This window comes from Pistacia vera, unplaced genomic scaffold, assembly GCF_008641045.1.
Source record: "Pistacia vera cultivar Batoury unplaced genomic scaffold, PisVer_v2 Contig174, whole genome shotgun sequence".
NCBI classification, from domain to species: Eukaryota; Viridiplantae; Streptophyta; class Magnoliopsida; order Sapindales; family Anacardiaceae; genus Pistacia; species Pistacia vera.
In genome coordinates, this window is record NW_022195833.1 from 1,491,484 (window position 1) to 1,512,912 (window position 21,429).

Consider the following 21,429-nt stretch of genomic DNA (forward strand, 5'->3'; position numbering starts at 1 on the left):
CATGCACTCTTACGGACTATACCAATTCTTCTTTCTTCTTCTTAGGCCGCTCACTAAAGGCAGCGTGCATGTGGGGAAAATTCTTGTCACTCACGGTTCTCCATTGCAACAACCTTTTCTTCTTTTTATCTTTTTACACTTCTTTAACTAAAATTCAGATTTGGAACTTTTTAATATTCTCATTTCTTTCTATTTAATCTTTAACATTCTTTAGTGCTTTTTTCATGCTCTTATGAATATGTATGCATGTAGATGGTTTCATGCTTATACTTTTTTCTAAATTCACATGTTTAAATGCAATTATGCAATATGGAATGCAAACATGTCATTCTCTACCATCTACAAACTCATCTCAATATAACACATAATCATACTCATATAAACACTTCTCTTTGACATTTCATCAAACAACTTATGTGCACAAAGTAACTCTAATTTGGCTAGATTTCTATCTCTTTTCTAAGCCACCAAAATTTGGGACTCAAACCTCCATATTCAACATCAAATCTGCCAAATAGGCACTCCAAAATTTCCACTCCAACTCTTCCAAATTTCATCCAACATTCATCAACACCAATATCCAAACAACAATACTCATGGATAAGTTATAATCATCATTCAACACCAAATCCATCAACAATTTCTACATATAAGACATATGTGTACATAAAGAAATTCTCTACACCATAACTTAAATCATACTTAGGGTAAGACTTACTTACCTATAAAAGAGCAATCCAACACTTTGAAAACCTTGTTTAATCCAACTCCCTTTTCTCTTAAATCCTATGAACATAAATCATCAAAATTCAACACTTTAAAAATTAAAACTCACTTCTTAGCAAGGATCTTACCTAAAGATGCTTGGAATTGAAAATCCCTCAAAAGTACTCCAAAAAAACCAAAATCTATGAATTTCTTTTGAAAAAGAAGTGAAGAAATTGAGAGGATTTGGAGGAGAAGGTGCGTGAAATGGGTTGAAGAGTGGCTAGGGTTTCACTCTTCACTCCTTGATATAACATAAAATTATATATAGTTTCCCATTTTGCCCTTGCACTTTTTTTAAAATTCCATCTATGTCCCTTAGTCAATTACTATAATGCCCTCATATTTATTGCATTCTCCATGAAATTCTATCTCTTTTCACTCCCCACTTTTTCAACTAATTTTGAGTGAAAAGACCACTTTACCCTTAATGCAAGTTTAAGGCATTTTCTTCACATTTTCTCAAAATAACTTTAACAAAAATCAACTAAGGGTATAAGAGCATAAATTAAATTACATGTCTCCATGTGAGCGTTACAATAGTCTTACCATATTATATGTGGCCTTACTTCAGAATAATACTAGGGCTATGGACGTTTCTAGAATGGCCACCATATGTGCTCATAGGGTTCTCACTATCAAGATTTGAAGCACTTGATACCTTCGTCACGGTTCTACCATTCTAAAGACATATATCAATATATACAATAATGATTTACGCGATATAGAATAAAATGCCTTTTTTATTTATCAATGAACATTATTACAAAGAGTCAATTCTATAATAATTGATTGGCTCTAGGGCATCTACTCTAACAGACACATATTCATAATAACATGTGAAATGTGGTGGATAAGCCACCGTTTATAACTCGCCTTAGATTTTCACCACTTTCAAATAATTACACTTAACCTTACTTAAGAAAAACTCAGTGGGATAAAAATCTAAGTAAGGAAACACATTTCTATGATGAATTGTAAAGTGGTGTTAGACGTGCTTAATACTGTCTTATTAACAACCTTGCTAGAAAAACCAAATGAGACAAAACCTGGTCAAGGGAAAAAGAGTAAAATGCAAATGTGTACATTACAATAATCCTTTCCAAACTCCCCCTAATCGATGCTTCCCCTAGTCAATGCTCCCCTTTTGTAATGACAAAATTAACTTAGTTGCTTACTGAGTCATCGCATACTAATGTCAAACACTAACTTCTCAAATGTTGATGTTGGTAAGGTCTTAGTGAATAAATCTACAAGATCATCACTAGAGTGTATTTGCTTGACATCAGTCTCTCGACTCTACTAGAGTTTGATTATAAAAAGACTTCGATGAAATATGCTTAGTTTTGTCTCCTTTGATATATCATCCTTTACTTGAGGAATACATAATGCATTGTCTTCATTTATAATTGCAGAAGTATCTGAGGTACATGGTAAATTGTATGTACTCTGGATATGATGGATGACAAATCTTATACACGGTCTCGATTGACTTCATGAAGTGCAAGAATCTCAGAATGATTGAAAGAAGTCGAAACCAATGTTTGTTTTGTAGAGCGCCATGATATTGTTGTGTCATTGTAAGTAAAAATATATCTCATCTACGAGTGGGTCTTATAGGGATTAGAAAGGTACCCGGCATCTGCATAGCCAACTAATTTAGGATCATGAGCAGATTTCTTTAGATACAATCATCCCAAGTCTTTTGTTCCACTTAGGTAATAAAAGATATGTTTGACCTCATTCCAATGTTGGCGAGTTGGTGCATAACTAAATCTTGCCAACAGATTTGCTGCAAATGATATATTCAGTCTCATACATTGTACCAACTATGGTAGTGCACCAATTGCGTTCAGATATGGTACTTCAAGACCAAGTATCTCTTCGTCATCTTAGGACGAAATGGATCCTTCTTGGGATCAAGAGACCTAACCATCATAAGGGTACTCAAGAGGTGAGCCTTATCTATATTAAAGCGTTTTATGATTTGTTTAGTATAATTTGAATGATGGATCAGTATTTTATTTGGCATCCCAGAGATATTGAATCAGTTTATAAATATTTTGTAAGTTTGGTCTTATTATACCACCACTACAGGAGAAGGTTTGATAAGTATATTATTACAACAAGAGCATATCTTGAGCTTTAGGGAGAATATATCCTTTTAATGGTCATTCCATTCTTTTATAGGATCAACAAATCCTATATCCTAAGAAATTCAGCTCCCATAATTCATTTAAGGTGGTAGAAATAAATTAAGGATTTTACTTATCCTACAAGGATAAGTAATTTTCTTTCCTAAATCCGCATCTTCTGGATGCATGTCATAGGATGCTTTTTGGCATCCAAAAACAATAATAAAATGGGATAATTATAAAGGATCGATAAATTCATAAAAAGTAAATAATAACGATAAATTGTGTACTAAAGAAAAATAAAAGAAAGCAATAATTGTGTATAAAAGAATAATAAATCAGTAAATAGAGTAAGAACTTTAGATTCTAATATAAAGCTTTGAAACTTAGAACTTCCAGTTCTAAATTTTAAGTACTTTTGACTTCAGGCATTTTATTATTATCATTTGTAAACTTCAGGTTTGCAATTATATAAGATCCGAACTTCAGGTTCTAAAGTTTGGAAAATTAATTCTTGTTAGTTAAACTTTAGTGTTTAGGACTCCAGGTTCTAAATCCATATATTGAAAATACAACACGGAACTTCAAGTTTTGACATTTAGAACTTCAGATTCTAAAGTAAAGTTATAAATTTAAATTTACAGCTTCAGGTTTATGATTGGGAACTTATTCTTAGAACTCTAGGTTCATTTACCATTTCTATATACAAGCTTCTGGTTGCCATAATGTTTTGGTATCTCCAATAATATAATGCAATAAAAAAAATATAAATACGTAACGCAATTAATACATTAGTGACAACATTACCAATATGTATAAAGAAATAAAGTCAATTGCTTAGTTAGGAAACAATTATTACAAATATAGTATTGTTAGGAACTAACAATATTTTCTTATATGAAAGATCCATTTTATGGAAACCATAGAACATATTCATAACGGTAGTTTTATCATATAATATATAATAAATGAAGTGGAGAAAATAATTATTGTCATGTGTTTGTAAGGATAATGAATCAAATGGAATCTAAATGTTATGCTCATGGTACAATGTAATTTATGCATTGTTGATGGGTGGCATGTTGTTTTTTGATGAAGCTGCTGCGCCTTGTTGGTCTTCTATTATATGTTTTAATCATATATGTTCTATAGTTGAATTACTAATTGCTTGATTATTAGAGCTCATCATTTGATGGTTTTGCTACTAGACTATAGTCAAATATTAGATATTAGATGGATTGTTTTGGTAGTTAGTACTACTTAAGTGTATCTAGTTGTTGCTAGTTTCTGTTTTGCTTTACTGGGGAGCTGAGATGAGTTCCGTTGTTGAGGGCTATCACTTTTACTCCTTTGTATGGAATTTTTATTGAGTTGAAGAGTAGTTGCGATGCATTATGTAGCTGAGATGTGTGCTCATGAAGAGTAGTTTGTTGGTCTATTTCATTCCATATGTTTTTATTTGCATGCATTTTCAGCAATTCATGTATATATACTGAATTTATCTACTTTTAATCTTTTATAGTTCATGGGGAAACAAATATACACAGATGCGAGATCGATGAACTTAGAGGAAAATAGGTGATGTAAGTATCAAACTTTTTTTAATTATTGATGTTTCAGTGATGTCAGAGGCCAATGAGGGCAAAAAATATGTATCAAACTTTTAATTATTGAATTTATCTACTTTTATCTTTTATAGTTGTTTTTGCAATATTTTAAAACTTATATTGTTGTTCAATTTTGTTTAATCAGAGCAATAGTTATATATGTACCATTCAATAAATTAATTGACATGTTGTTGAATGTCTAAATTTATTGTTGAATTGTGATAATTGTTGTTGGAAGGATAAATATTATGAATAATTTCGTTGCACTATTTCATAATTTAATTGGTAATAATTAGGAAAATAAACTAATTACAAAAAAATAAAATAATAATAAAATAAAATTAACAAAAAAATTCTTGACAGTTTAAGACTATCAAATTTGGTTAAAATTCGAAAAATAAAACCAAATCCTTGACAGCTCGAAAACTGTCAAGGATTTGGTTAAAGTTCAGCTAAATCCTTGACAGTTTTCAAACTATCAAGGATCTCTCAAGAGATCCTTGATAGTTTGAAAACTGTCAAGACCCTTTCTTGACAAGGGCTATAATGACAGTTCAAAAACTGTCAAGGAACCATCAAAGTTTTTCTTGTAGTGTGAGTGTGTCGTGCTGATGATGTATTATAATTTTAGTAGTGTGATTGCATAAAAAAAAAATGAAGGACTGACAAGTAAAAGAGCATAATAAAAGGGACTGACATGAGAAATCTTTTATAACTCTTCTCTCAAATTTTGTTGTGTACAAATACAAGGAGAAGGGCAGTATTTATGGCATTCATGACTGGCCAACCTCCCCAAGAGCAAGCCAAAGAGTAAAGCATGCGTTAATTACACATATTGACACATCAAATAACATGTGGAAAGCCACCATTTATAACGTATGTGGCATCAGAAATATTTAGTCAAGATTTTCATTATCGTAGAGTTTTACGAACTATTTACCATAGATCTTAAATTTAATTATTTAAAAAGTTTTTGTTAATTATAGAGATTTTAAAGTGGCTGAATGATATTTTCCCACCCAAAGTTTTACGAACGTACATTTTAACAACCATGAACTTTGAAGAAAACATCTTCCCACCCATTGTCAATCTTCATCAATGGAATGTGTTACCTAACAGAGATAAAACTACAATAAGACTATAATACTCTATACTATTTGACTTTATAATTTTTAACGAGGCTAAATAAAATTTTCCCACCAAAACTCTAGTTTGGTTTATAATAAATTTAGGATTAGTAAATTAAAAAAGAATAAAAATAAAGTCAATTATTCAAATAAAAAATTTGAAAAAAAAATTATAAAAATTTAATAAAAAACAAAGCAATTGGCCAAAATCGCACCCAATGATTCTAGCCAAATCACACTTGGTTGAATGCGGTTAAGGCCGAATCGCAATTGGCTGGATGCAATTTAGATTGAATCACACTTGGCCAAATGCGATTTAGGCTGAACCACACTTGCTCGAATGCGATTCAAGCCGAATCGCACAAAGCTAGTTGTGATTCAAGCCGAATCGCATCAAACCAATAGCGATTCAGGCTGAATTGCACCTAGGCGGGTGCGATTCAAGTCAAATTGAACCTGTCGGGTGCGATTCCAACTGATTTCTTTTTTCAAATTTTCATAATTTTTTTCTTTTTTTTTAACTTATTTTTTGGGGGGGAGGAGATTATAATTTCATGAAATATATACAATTTTAATGAAATATTATTTTATAGTTTTAGAAATATTTAATTGACATATATTATTGTAACTTTTAAAAATAATATATACAATTTTAAATTTATTTAGAAAACACACATACTTTAAAAGTGAAATCTCCATTGTAATTATAGAAAACTAAGATAGGGGTTTTAAAAAGCTAATTCCTAAGTTGGTGAAGGTAATTGTTATGTGTTTATAATTTAGGCGTGTAAGTGACATTAATCCTGTAATATATACTGTGCAAAATGACAAGAATGCCCTTTCACCGTTAAAACTAACGTCTGAATTTTAACGATGGGTGGGAAAATGTTTTATTTTTCAAAGTTTAGGGGTGAGAAAATGTATATTCGCCAAACTTTAGGTGGAAAAATGTCATTTCTAAAGATGATGAAGAAAAAATGGGTTACGCTCCTGGAGGAGAAATGGGGTAACAGAGTAGGCCATAAGTTTTTGTATAATTATATTGAATGCAGCCGAGTTTGAAAACAATTGCGTTTGTGATTATATTTTACTTATTCAAGCAAACAGAAACGTGCATTCATCTATTATTTCTGTAACTTGTGAATTCATTAATCATTATCGGAATAGATGACATCTTTGTTTGTTTATTTACATTCTACCAACATTACTTATATTTCACTGCTATGGTCCTACCTTTCAGCTCCACTAGTCCCCAATTTTTCAATTCTCTCCAGGTTAATTAGACTGCTGGCCATTGTTTTAAAACCCAATCCGTTGTTAGACCCAAAAAAGTGACTAGGTCACAAGTTGACCGGTCCAATCGGTTGGACCGGTGACGCTAACAACAAAAATATTTTTTAAAAAATTACAAATTAGTCTTATAAATTTTAGTATATTAAAAATACCCCTAAAAATTTACAAATTAGTCAATAAAATTATAATTTATTTCAAAAATTCCCAACAATAAATTAGTCCCTAAAGTTTTGAAATATTGCAAAAAAAAACCCCTAAAATTACAATTAATTCTTACAAATTTGATACATATCAATAACCCCCCTAAAACCTAGGGGTGTTCGGTTCCGAGTACCCTGCACTTGTTGAAGGAACCGGAACCGGAACTAGAACCGACGGTTCCTTGAAATTTGGAACCAGAACCGGAACCGACGGTTCCGGTTCCTAGGTACCCAGAACCAGAACCTGTAACAACGGTTCCGGTTCCGGTTCTGGTTCTGGGTACCTTGTAAAATTCATGACCCCCCAAAACTTTTTAAAATGATAAAAAAACCCTTAAAAACTTACAAATACCCCCCCACCTGGCACTTGTTAACAAAAATAAAAGTACAATTATAAATTCAAAATTACAAACTCTATTACTTTGTAAAGGTAGATTCTCGAAAGTCAAACTAACTTACTTTAAATGTTATTAAATATAAATATAAATGTAAATGTATTCACATTACTTTTTCTACAAAAGTTTTTATTAACCCCCCTAATCTTTAATTTTATTTTATATTAGTCTCGGTTCCTAGTTCCGGTTCCAGTTCCTAACTATAGAAACCAAAACCGGAACCGCACAGTAACGGTTCCAAATTTTTGGAACCGGAACCTACCCATTGACGACTGATTCTAGGTAGGAACCGAAACCAAACCCAAGGTACCCGTCGATTTCGGTTCCAACCGGTTCTTTTGAACACCCCTACTAAAACCTGAATCAGAGAGGATGTCAAGCCCCAATCAGGCCGGTTCAACAGGCCGATCCACTCCGGGTTTCAAAACAAAGCTGCTAGCCAATATTTCGTTATTAATTTAAATGAGGATAAATATAAAATTTTACGTTTTGTTTTTTTCTCTCTCTCTCTCTCTTGTATGAAATTTCTAATTTTCAAATAAAAGTTTTTGTTTGTCGGTAGTAATCCAAATTCCATCAAACAAGATAATTTTTATTTAATTTAATTTTTGAAAATAAAAGTCATTGTTCTTGTTAATTATCAAGATTTTATCGAGCAAAAAAATTGTTTTCAATTTAATATTGCCGTCATTTGCATTAATGTTCAACTCACATATAGACTTTTAAGAGAAAGAAAGCTTAGTGCAATGACCTCTTATCTGTGTCACCACCAATTGTTCGTTGCCACCGACTTCAAAATTCAAATTTCCATCCAAAACCGCTTTCCCTTCTTACATAATCGCATCATGAACTGCCAACTCAAAGAACTGGAACTCCAACACTACGCGAAGTTCTATGCTGCTTGTGTTTCAACGGGCATTAGGTCTCGTGCGGCCTAAAATAATTTATCCAAAGAGCTGCATTAGTCAAATCTACCGGTGGTGGTGATTGCAACTGTTGCTACTTGAACGGGTGGTGGTATCATAAACTTCCTATAGATCGAGGGAGCAAAATTTTCTACTTTTAACAATTGTCTACTCAGAAACAAAATTTGAAAAACTTCGTACACCCAAAATAGATATTAAGACTACCTAATTATTTTTCCAGATCTTGTTATGTACCAGTCCAACCAGGTATGTGTGCAGTGATGAAACTGGAGACACCCAAGTGTTTAAATGAAACCTTAATAACATAGACATCAGCATACAGCTAGATGCCCTCCACTCAAGCCTCAAGCCCCATGCATCAAGCCTGTCTTTCCTCGGCAAAACCATAATTGCCAGGACCAAGGCACCCCACCAAAAACAACAATGTCTCCAGAAGATTCTTCAGGGATCACAATGGAGAAATTAACAAACCAGGATTCTATTAGCACTAGAAAATCTCATCTTATCAGAGGTATTTCCTCTATGCTGGAGACCTAGCTTGATCACATGAGTGATTGCCATAGTCATAGTTTTTTTCCTAAATATGTTGGTTATGCAAGAAGGGAAAAGAAAATAAGGATAGTTGTGGATGAATTTATACTACTGAAATATCCAGCTCGTTCTATAACAGAAAGCATAGTTCCTTCCTCTTTTGGCACTCTGATTTCTCTGTTTTCAATAAGAGGTCAAGGGACAGACCCAGGATCATATTACATCTTTGTTAGGGGAGTTTTAATGGCCTTCGATACACTCAGAGGAACTAACAATCATCATAGCAACAAGCTTTGATAGCAAAATTATGGCCTAATTTCCCTCAAATATGGCCTGCTTCAACCAAGGNGATAAAAAAACCCTTAAAAACTTACAAATACCCCCCCACCTGGCACTTGTTAACAAAAATAAAAGTACAATTATAAATTCAAAATTACAAACTCTATTACTTTGTAAAGGTAGATTCTCGAAAGTCAAACTAACTTACTTTAAATGTTATTAAATATAAATATAAATGTAAATGTATTCACATTACTTTTTCTACAAAAGTTTTTATTAACCCCCCTAATCTTTAATTTTATTTTATATTAGTCTCGGTTCCTAGTTCCGGTTCCAGTTCCTAACTATAGAAACCAAAACCGGAACCGCACAGTAACGGTTCCAAATTTTTGGAACCGGAACCTACCCATTGACGACTGATTCTAGGTAGGAACCGAAACCAAACCCAAGGTACCCGTCGATTTCGGTTCCAACCGGTTCTTTTGAACACCCCTACTAAAACCTGAATCAGAGAGGATGTCAAGCCCCAATCAGGCCGGTTCAACAGGCCGATCCACTCCGGGTTTCAAAACAAAGCTGCTAGCCAATATTTCGTTATTAATTTAAATGAGGATAAATATAAAATTTTACGTTTTGTTTTTTTCTCTCTCTCTCTCTCTTGTATGAAATTTCTAATTTTCAAATAAAAGTTTTTGTTTGTCGGTAGTAATCCAAATTCCATCAAACAAGATAATTTTTATTTAATTTAATTTTTGAAAATAAAAGTCATTGTTCTTGTTAATTATCAAGATTTTATCGAGCAAAAAAATTGTTTTCAATTTAATATTGCCGTCATTTGCATTAATGTTCAACTCACATATAGACTTTTAAGAGAAAGAAAGCTTAGTGCAATGACCTCTTATCTGTGTCACCACCAATTGTTCGTTGCCACCGACTTCAAAATTCAAATTTCCATCCAAAACCGCTTTCCCTTCTTACATAATCGCATCATGAACTGCCAACTCAAAGAACTGGAACTCCAACACTACGCGAAGTTCTATGCTGCTTGTGTTTCAACGGGCATTAGGTCTCGTGCGGCCTAAAATAATTTATCCAAAGAGCTGCATTAGTCAAATCTACCGGTGGTGGTGATTGCAACTGTTGCTACTTGAACGGGTGGTGGTATCATAAACTTCCTATAGATCGAGGGAGCAAAATTTTCTACTTTTAACAATTGTCTACTCAGAAACAAAATTTGAAAAACTTCGTACACCCAAAATAGATATTAAGACTACCTAATTATTTTTCCAGATCTTGTTATGTACCAGTCCAACCAGGTATGTGTGCAGTGATGAAACTGGAGACACCCAAGTGTTTAAATGAAACCTTAATAACATAGACATCAGCATACAGCTAGATGCCCTCCACTCAAGCCTCAAGCCCCATGCATCAAGCCTGTCTTTCCTCGGCAAAACCATAATTGCCAGGACCAAGGCACCCCACCAAAAACAACAATGTCTCCAGAAGATTCTTCAGGGATCACAATGGAGAAATTAACAAACCAGGATTCTATTAGTACTAGAAAATCTCATCTTATCAGAGGCATTTCCTCTATGTTGGAGACCTAGCTTGATCACATGAGTGATTGCCATAATCATAGTTTTTTTCCTAAATATGTTGGTTATGCAAGAAGGGAAAAGAAAATAAGGATAGTTGTGGATGAATTTATACTACTGAAATATACAGCTCGTTCTATAACAGAAAGCATAGTTCCTTCCTCTTTTGGCACTCTGATTTCTCTGTTTTCAATAAGAGGTCAAGGGACAGACCCAGGATCATATTACATCTTTGTTAGGGGAGTTTTAATGGCCTTCGATACACTCAGAGGAACTAACAATCATGATAGCAACAAGCTTTGATAGCAAAATTATGGCCTAATTTCCCTCAAATATGGCCTGCTTCAACCAAGGATTTCACTGATACGGGTAAGAGCCTGGCAAATCAAAGTTCTTTGAATTTTAAGACCCTAGTGACAAAGAGAAAAACAACCTTTATTCAACTATTTAGACTTTTGTGGTAATTTGGTCCATCCAGTGTATCCTGATTATCATTCTCACCTCAAAGTTATGTACTGGTCTAGGAATGAAAATTCGAAATTCATGCTCATGTGATAACATAACGGATCAAACAACAGTGGTTTCCTAATTTAAAGACATAATTCCAAAATTAAGTTGCTTCTCATATAACAAAACTGGTAACACATGGACTAGATACATTCAAATTAAGATAACAAGTACAGACCCTACATGACTAATATATATATATATATATGGGTGGAATTTACCAGTCACACTTCATTCAATCTGGTTTCTTTAAATTCAAGCAATTATCCACTGCTTGGCTGAACAACTCTTGCACCTGTTTCAATTCCTTCTCTGTTACCAAGGAAATTATGGAGATTGTTAGTTCTTCCAATCGAAAATAATCCAGCACCTAGGAAATAAAAAATTAAGGGGGCACGGATAAACCAAGAAAAGAAAGATTAAAAAAGACATAGATACCACAGATCATCTATTATAGTCAGCCAGAGAATAGTTAAGAACATTAATATCCAAAGAAAAGGCATAGATATCACATATTATCTAGTACAGTCAGCAGCAGATTTGTTATGCAAACAATGTTCAATGGAAATTATATTATATTTATGAATAATTTTCCCAATTATACAACCAGGTCTTTTACAGTTCTCAAAAGCAACCCAGATACATAATTGACCACAACATCTTACGTCCTGAGATCTGACCCTCAATGCGTGGAGATATAGTGTAGAGTTCTACCATTCATAATTGTTAGTCCATTTTCATAATGCCTATTATATCTGAGTTTCACAGTCACAATTATGTTGTTGGCCTTTATATATAGAAGTAAGTTTGAAAAAAAAAAAAAAAATTGTCCTCAAAAGGAGGAAAAAACAGCCTAACATTCTAACAAATCATGGCATCAATTTGTAAAGCAAAAAGGTTTGAGAGTTCACCAGCAGCTTCTAGTTGCCTCTGCAACTCTTGACCCACAGCATCATTCTCGGACTGCAATTGAATTTACCAGAAAAAATAAAAAGTTACACCATCTGTGAAACATATAAATAATAAATTTGAGAAATCTGAATCCCTAAACTCCATAGCCTATACCTGGAGTTCTGCAATCCTTTTCAATTGAGCTTCTTCACCACCCTCAGCTAATGGAAGAGCTGCCACCAATGCATCAAACTGCAGTAGAAATACAATATGTTGAACTGCTCATCAATTAACTTTCTAGTAAGCAGAATACTTCTTAATCAATGAATCTTATATTGTGATCGACAGAAAAAATAGGGAGGTTGATGACCAAAAAACTAATATTTGAACGGGCCAATTATCAATGACAAACCAGAAAAGTTTCAACCATAACTCCAAGCCTAACAATAACAATTTCAATGCATTGCCAAAATTTTATTCTATAGGAAAGACAAGTCAGATGAAATTTTTATAATATTCTGCCTATTCTATATAAGTGAATGTTTGGTACTGCTCTTCAGACTTTAGTCAACAACAAACATTCATTGATCTAAAGAAAATAAATCCTAGACAATCTGCCTGTCCTGGTGGATCAACATATTATATGGGTTTGTCTCTGACAATCAGAACCTCCAACAGCCTATTAGTAAAATGGTGATTGCAAAAAAGTGCACACGCAATACTAGATGAGAAGAGAACTCAAGTTTTAGCAATAATTCAAATAAAGTACTCTATTCAAGTCAACACGAACCTGCTTAGCTGCTTTTACAAGAGCAGCACTCATGAGCTTGGGTTGCTCCAGAAAACTTGCCGCGTCCTCTGGAGGATTCGTAGCTGGTGGTTCTGGGTAGTTTGGAGAGAGCCTAACAGGAGGAGCATCCCTTTGCAGGGTCCCAAAGGTATTAAAGGCAATGCCCGCAATTTGATTCACTTGTTCTTGTAACTGTGAAATGATGTCCATCCTGCAAAAGTTAACACTTAAATTGTCAAGGTTCATACTCTCACAGATAACCTATTAAGAAAACAACTTTCACCTAAAAAGGAAAACGCCTCATTCTCCACCAATTAAACCAAAATATAACTTCTTAGCTGATATTGATTCATAAATAAGCCAAAAACAATTGCCGGCTAATCTATTACAAATTAGAAATATCAATCAGAAAAATAGACTGACTTAATTGAGCTGAATTTCACAATGCGATTTCTCAAAAACAATAACCGAAAAGCCACAAGAAAACTTATGAAGATTTACACTTTTAATTTTCTTATTATTTAATCAGGAAACAAACAAAAATAAAGAGAACTTGAAGAAATATTAAAATGGGTAAGAGTACCTAAAATGGGTCGAGAAAATTCTGGAAAGCAGAAAGGTGAGCACTCTACTTTGCAATTGATTGTGAGCTAAACCAAGAAAAAAGTACGGGTAAGGATTTGGATTCTCGGTTGTGGATTAGAGATGTACTGGGCGGTTCTTAACTGGAATCCTGTAATTAAACATAAAATATTTCCAATAAAGAAACAAATACACTCACCAATTATAATTGATATTAAAAAATATAATACAAAAATTAAAACAAAACTCCAGAGAAGAAAAAAAAAAAACTGAATATTCAAAACAACAAACCCAAAACTCAAACCGAAATAAAATTTTTGCACTCTAAGCAATAAAATCAAAATACACAGAGACAATCACAAAATACAATTGAAATTGAAATTAAAAAATAAAAAAGCACAAAGGGACTTCCATAATTAATCAAAACACGGTCTCATCTATTTCAGATTCAGCTTGCTTTTTAGAAGAAAAATATGGTCTTGAGGTTGTGAACCGAAAATGAAGACAAACCAAACACAAGATAACCCATAGGTAACAAAAAATACAATGTGAAACGAGATTTCTGAACTTAAAATAAACACAAGTAACCCATAATTAAAAAAAAAAAAAGTACAATGTTAATTGAAATTTTCAATTATTTATATACTTTCCCATTACCACATGCAAAATCCAAATTCATCTCTTCCCCGCACCTCCAAATGCAAGGCTTTTAATGAACAACACACAATTCCAATATACAATCCAGAAGCTTTATAAAAGAAAATAAAGAAAATAAACAGCACCTACCACTTCGCTTGGATCAGAAAGTTTATAAGTCATCGGAAAAAGAGATTGAGGAGTGACTGGGTCTTTTCGACGACGAAGATCGGAAAGGAGTTGAGGGCTTTCGGCTAGTCGACAATAGGGATCGGAGAGGAGTGACAAGTTCGGAAAAGAAGTAAAGGACTTCACTCCTAAACAAGGACTTTAAATTAATATTTATTTTTTTTTTTTTATATTTATATACCTAATGACAAACATACCCTCGACCTCGATTATGATTAAAGATGAATGCCGAAATTTTTTCGAAAATTCAAACCCTTGGCCAAATAAACATTATTTGAGCCTTCCAGGATGATACAGTTTAGATTAATAATTTAGAAGTACATATAACATATCTCACCTCAAGATACACAAGAGTTAAACTTTAAAAGAAATTAAGCAACCATTTTATTCGTAGATGTTTGATTTTGATACCAACCACTCGCACATATAAATTGTTAAATTGTTCTTAAGAATTATACGTAAATGATTGAGATAATCAAATGCAAAAACTAAATAATAAATGAGAGATGGTTTTTAAAGTGGTTCGGATGTTTAAAACGAATCATACGTCTACTTTTCTATTATATATGAGAGATTACAAAATATTACGTATAGCGAGCAGAGGTACAATAACTTAATAGTTAGAGAGAATATCAAGTCAATCTCTTTTTCATAAATTGTCTTTGCTCTAAAAATAAATATTACAATCAAAATAAGGTTTTTAGATCAGAATCCCAGAAATGAAAAGGGGAGTCCTCTATTTATAGTAGAGGAATTTAAGGTAATGATTACAAATCTACAAGTGAGAGGTGTTGTGTAAGTCCTTCCTTACCTCCCATTGACTGATAACTTAGGAAATATCATCAAATTATCTAGGGCTTGGCAAGTGTGCAGTCCTCTATCACTTATAGACAAAACATGAATCTGCCAAATTGATGACAGTTATATTCTTCCTATCATGGATCGACATGGTAGCTTCTAGACGGTGCAAAACTTTCATGAACTTTGATTGGTGCTTGTTGATGTAGACCAACGTCAGCCTTGATTTTTTTGGCATAACATTATTGAATTAAAATATTCACACACACACACACACACACACACACACATATATATATATATATATGAACAAATTTTAATATAATTTTTAATTATTATTTGTCTTTTGTCTTTTGTCTTCTGTTAAAAGCTAATCTATTGATTTTATTTGAAAATTATTTAGGAGTAGTTTTTTGAGATAAAATAGCAACCTGGTTGTTCCTATTGAACTAGCTAGATAATTTATGGATTTTAATTGCACCAAAAAAATAAAAAATAAAACAAACTCATACAAAAACATGAAACAGGTCATGGTTTCTTTCACCCTTTACCATTAATAATAACATTATACAATATAAAATTAAAATATATATACAACACAACAAAATTGTATTATTTTAGATCATGAACTAGGAACCTCAATGACATAGAAATCAAATAAATAACTATAAGCCCACCTCCCAATACCCCGTCAAGCCTCATCCCTCTCCATGGCAAAACCATAAGTGCCCACACCAATGCCCCCACCAAAAACCCCAATGTCTCCAAGAGAAATGGGTCTTCCAGGATCACCATTGATGATGGATAATCTCTCCAACAAGACCCAACAAGAGACAAGCCCAGCCCAAACACAATGTTGAAGATTGGCCCTGCATAACACCCTGAAATTGCAACCTGTGCCCCTTGGGATTCTCCATTCAAAGACATTGTTAAATTTGTGATCAAATCTCCAAGTGAATTGCCCCAAGCGAGGACTGTGAGCCCCAGAAGTGAAGGTTTTATGCCCAAAATGTACCCAACTGAAACCAACAAGGCCACCAATTCTTGAGCTGTGATGTAACTCCAAACCATACTCATTAAGAATCCTCCTGCCAGCCAGGGGAATAGGCAGTATTTTGGAGGGCTTGATTTCTCTGTTGTTAAAAATGCAAGAACCCCTAAAGCAAATCCTGTTAATAAACCAATTCCACACACCATCAGGCTTTCAGGATTCCAAAGGGCTGCCACGAGAATTGGTGACAATGTCACTGAAGTAACCGCAATTGGCTTTGACCATTTCTTTTCACAAACTACAGGAATTGTCAGTCTTCTAGGTAAATAAAGGGGCATCTCAAGAATATAAAGTATCATATTACAAAAGAAACAATTACTGGTCTCTGCAGAAGTTACATCTTCTAAATTTCCTTCCTCTAAAGAATTAGACTCTCTTTTTTCAATTAGAATAGGTACACTTAGATCACCACCATAGCTTGCAGATTCTTCTGTTTCACTTTCTTCGCCACTTATATGATAACAAATGACTGAGAGATATACAATAACCACATAAACAACATACATCGAGGAAAAACCAATTGCCCCCCACAGGTTGATTTTGCCGCGAATCAAGATCACAACTAAGGATGCAAGAACAAGAAGGAAGAAGCAAACGTCTCTGATAAAGGCATATTTGTTCACTCGAACACTTCTTTTATGCAAGCAAATGCATATAGTTCCAACCACAACACAAGTCACAAAAGAAGCCGCACCTAGCACTGTATTAAGGCCAATGTCACTTGTCCCACTGCCCATAAAGGACACCAAACTGGCAAAAACATCAGGGGCGCCATTACCGAGAGACAGGAGAGTCACTCCGGCAATCGTGGGGGACAAATCTAGCAGCCTCGATAGGCTTTCAAGCGAAGAACAGAAGTATTCAGAGGCTGTATTTCCCAAGAGATAGAAGAGAACCAAAAGCCAAAGAAAGATGAGAAAATATCCCAGAAAGGGAAATCTTCCAAAACTGCAATAAAATAGGTAAAGATAGTCAATATAGCCTTGAGAGACACATCGGTTACCGGATTTCAGGTAAAGGCATTTGGCTTTGTAGCCATCTAACTTCTCTAGAACCTTGCAGTCTTGTTGATTATTATCAAAACTGCTTGAAACAAGAAATTCTGAAGAGGTGAAATATATAACCAAGAGAATGACACTACCTACTAAGAGAAATGAAACGTTCAAGAAGAATATCAAGTATTTCTTGTGCTGTGATACAAAACCTAAGGTGCCCATAAGAGATTGAAGAAACAAAAAGGAATGGATAATAATAACTAACCTTTAACTAAATGCATTTGACATAAAAGTAGAGGGTAAGAATGGAATCCTGGAACAGTAAAAGCAAATTTGGAGGCATGTACCAAGTGGGACATCGATATTAGATGGTGGGAATTCGATTGAGACTTGCTTACGAATTAAGCATACACTTGTCTCGTGGTTGAGTAGGCCATTTTATTGAGAAGCACATGAAACCAATACAACTGCAAGTGTCGGCCGTTACAGGTCTCAGTTCTTGATCTTGTTAAAGAGAGAAGACGAGAAGGAGGAGCATTGAATGTTTAGCATATGTGGCGATTCCTTAATGGCAACACAAATTAATTAACAACTAGCTGGACCTAACTGGTTGTATGATTTGATGTATATAATTAGACATGGGTTATCCAATGTTCTTAAAAGCAAATCTACTCCAACAAAATAAACTAATTACGTTAAAACATAATAAATATTAAATTATATAAATTTTAAAATAAAAATAAATTATATACATATACAAAATTATAATAAATGTTATATTATACAAATTTTAAAGTAAATATAAATTATATATATACAAAATTATATTAAGATAAAATTAATAATTATACATATATAATTATAAATATTAATTATAGGTAGATGTTATTAAATCATTCATCCAACTTGAGAAGATCACCTAAATATTATATACTCTAATTATATTTTCAGGATCATCATCTTGTACAATTGATATTATTTTTACAGACATGTCTTTGATATCAGATGTCAGTAGTTTGGAGTGAATCGTGTATGATATTTAATATCACCTGAATATTATCAAGATCAACTATTTAAACTCAAAATTTATATTGACCTTTCACAATTTCTGTAACTTATATTCATTTTCAAGTTGTGTTGCACGGGTATGTTTATTATATTTTTTTACATTATTATTGGGTTTTTTTTTTTGTGTGTTTTAAATATATATTTTATAAATTGAAGTTCATTTTATATTGAATTGATAATTAAAAAATCAATAAATAAAATATCCACAAATTTAACTCAAAATTTATTTCATCATGGTTCTTCTCAAATATGTTACCATTTGACATTTGCTACCAAAGTTTAAAACTTTGTCAAGAAAAGCAAAAAATTTGCAAGATAACCCACTGGGTATTATTGATAAGTCTATAAATTAATCAAAGAAAGAGAAACATTGTTAAAAAAATGTGAACTTTTAAGCAAGAGACTTGCAGAGCCAAAGGAAAAAATTGATTTTGATTGTTGAGAAGAGAAAATGAATTATTTTTATTATTATTATTTTAGAAATAAAAAAATTAAGAATGTTGAGAAGATAACTCACATAGAAAGCAACAACAACTCCAACAGTACAATCTGAAGGCAACTTAATTAAAGCATTGAAGAAGTCATGAAGATAAAGGTCCTGTAACACAAATTCATTTGCTGCAATTAGAATTGACCACCACCTATAGCAAAAAAAAAAAAAAAAAAAAGAAAGACATTTGATGATAGCATCCTAAAGAAAGACGATAATTGTAAAACCCACAAATCAAACAACAAAATCAATCCAAAAATCAACAAAAAGAGATAGAACAAATATAATTAAAACTACATATCAATATTTGTTTTCTTTTGTCATCACTAAAATTGAATTTGTTTTATGTGTGCGATGATAAAATGAATGGTTTGGCAGCAGGTCTATAGTTATCCTAATTTACCATATAACATATCAAATTAAAGCCCTATATTTCTAGTTTTCAAAGATTCAAACCGTTCATCAATTGGATTTTTATTGAGCAAGATATGGCTAATTTACTACTGACTCTTCAATGAAAATCAAGAAACATGAGAAACCAAAATGTGTGTGATGATAAAATGAATGGTCCGACAGTGGGGCTACAGTGATCCAAATTGAGCGTATAATATATAAAATTAAAGCTCTGTCTATCTAGTTTCTAAAGGTTCAAACCTCTCATAAATTAGATTTTTATTGAACAAGTTATGGTCAATTTACTACTGACTGTTTAGTGGAAATCAAAATGTGTGTGATGATAAAATGAATGGTTCGGAAGTGGAGCTATAAGCGTATAATATATAAAATTAAATCTCTATCTGTCTAGTTTCTAAATATTCAAAATTCTCATTAATTGGAATTTTATTGAGAACGTTATGGTCAATTTACTACTGACTATTCAGTGGAAACTGAAATATATGTGATGATAAAAGGAATTGTTTGACAATGGGGCTACAGTTATCCAAATTAAGCGTATAATATATCAAATTTAAGCCTTGTATGTCTAGTTTCTAAAGATTCAAACCTCTCATCAATTGAAGTTTTATTGAGCAAGTTATGATCAATTTACTACTAATTGTTCAGTGGAAACCTAAATATGTATGATGATAAAATGAATGGTTTACTAAAGCTACAAGGTTTAGCCTCAAACATCAGTTGATATTTGTTAAATAAATGAAATAAGTTATATTTAGCAACAAACTCTTTTCATAATATATGTATATAACATAAAAGATATCATCAAAAAGAGATAAAACAATTATAATTAAAACTATATATCAATATTTGTTTTCATTTAAGGATAATAATAATTGTTCGGTATATTATTAATGGTTTACTAAAGCTACATGGTTCGGCAACAAACATCAGACGATATTTGTGATGCAACTAAAATTTGTTATATTCAGCAACAATATGTTTTTTATATATGTATGTAACATAAAACAATATCAACAAAAAGAGATAGAACAAATATAATTAACACTACATATCAATATTTGTTTTCCTTTATCATCGCTAAAATTCAATTGGTTTTATGTGTGTGATGATAAAATGAATGGTTCAGCCGCAAGTCTATAGTTATCCAAATTCTTCGTATAATATATCAAATTAAATCTCTATATTTCTAGTTTCTAAATATTCAAACAGCTCATCAATTGGATTTTTATTGAGTAACTTATGGCTAATTTACTACTGATTGTTCAGTGGAAATCAAGAAACAGGGGAAACCGAAATGTGTATGATGATAAAATAAATGGTTTGAAAGTGGGGCTACATTTATCCAAATTAAGTATATAATATATAAAATTAAAGCCCTGTTGACTAGTTTCTAAATATTCAAACCTCTCATCAATTTGAGTTTTATTGAGCAAGTTGTGGTCAACTTACTACTTATTGTTCAGTGGAAACCGAAATGTGTGACGATAAAAGACATGGTTTGGTAGTGGGGCTACAGTTATCCAAATTAAGCGTGTAATACACCAAATTGAAGGCATGTATGTCTAGTTTCTAAATATTTAAACCTCTCATCCATTGGAGTTTTGCTGAGTAAGTTATAGTCAATTTACTACTGATTGTTCAGTGGAAACTAAAATGTGTGTGATGATAAAAGAAATGGTTTGGAAGTAGAGCTACAGTTATCAAAATTAAACGTATAATATATCAAATTAAAGTCCTATCTATCTAGTTTTCAAAGAGTTAAACCAATTATTAATTGGATTTTTATTGAGTAAGTTATGGCTAATTGACTACTAACTATTCAATAGAAATCGAGAAACAGGAGAAACCAAAATGTGTGTGATGATAAAAGGAATTGTTTGGCAGTGGGGTTACAGTTATCTAAATTAAGCGTATAATATATCAAATTAAATTCTTTTTTATCTAGTTTTTAAAGATTCAAACCTTTCATCAATTAGATTTTTATTGAGCAAGTTATGATCAATTTACTACTGACTGTTCAATGGAAGCAGAAATATGTGTGATGATGAAAGGAAAGGTTCGGAAGTAGGGACTACAGTTATCCAAATTAAGTGTATAATATATCAAATTAAAGTCTTGTCTATCTAGGTTCTAAAGATTCAATCTTCTCATCAATTAGATTT

At 32.5% G+C, this 21,429-nt stretch overlaps 2 protein-coding genes across 2 annotated transcripts; both read right to left on the reverse strand.

Moving 5' to 3' along the window:
• Window positions 1-11,380: 11,380 nt before the first annotated feature.
• On the reverse strand, window positions 11,381-14,591 carry LOC116126078 (mediator of RNA polymerase II transcription subunit 21). Its single transcript, XM_031411789.1, has 6 exons — window positions 14,410-14,591; window positions 13,625-13,774; window positions 13,042-13,252; window positions 12,426-12,503; window positions 12,272-12,323; window positions 11,381-11,672 (listed from the first exon to the last, which is right to left on the reverse strand). The coding sequence occupies exons 3-6, from the start codon at window positions 13,249-13,251 to the stop codon at window positions 11,596-11,598; spliced, it is 417 nt and encodes a 138-aa protein (XP_031267649.1). The 5' UTR covers window position 13,252; window positions 13,625-13,774; window positions 14,410-14,591; the 3' UTR covers window positions 11,381-11,595.
• A 1,204-nt stretch (window positions 14,592-15,795) lies between these two features.
• LOC116126058 (cation/calcium exchanger 2) lies at window positions 15,796-17,745 on the reverse strand. The gene has a single exon (XM_031411763.1). It carries the CDS (start codon window positions 17,512-17,514, stop codon window positions 15,859-15,861), a length of 1,656 nt encoding a protein of 551 aa, XP_031267623.1. The 5' UTR covers window positions 17,515-17,745; the 3' UTR covers window positions 15,796-15,858.
• Window positions 17,746-21,429: the final 3,684 nt, after the last annotated feature.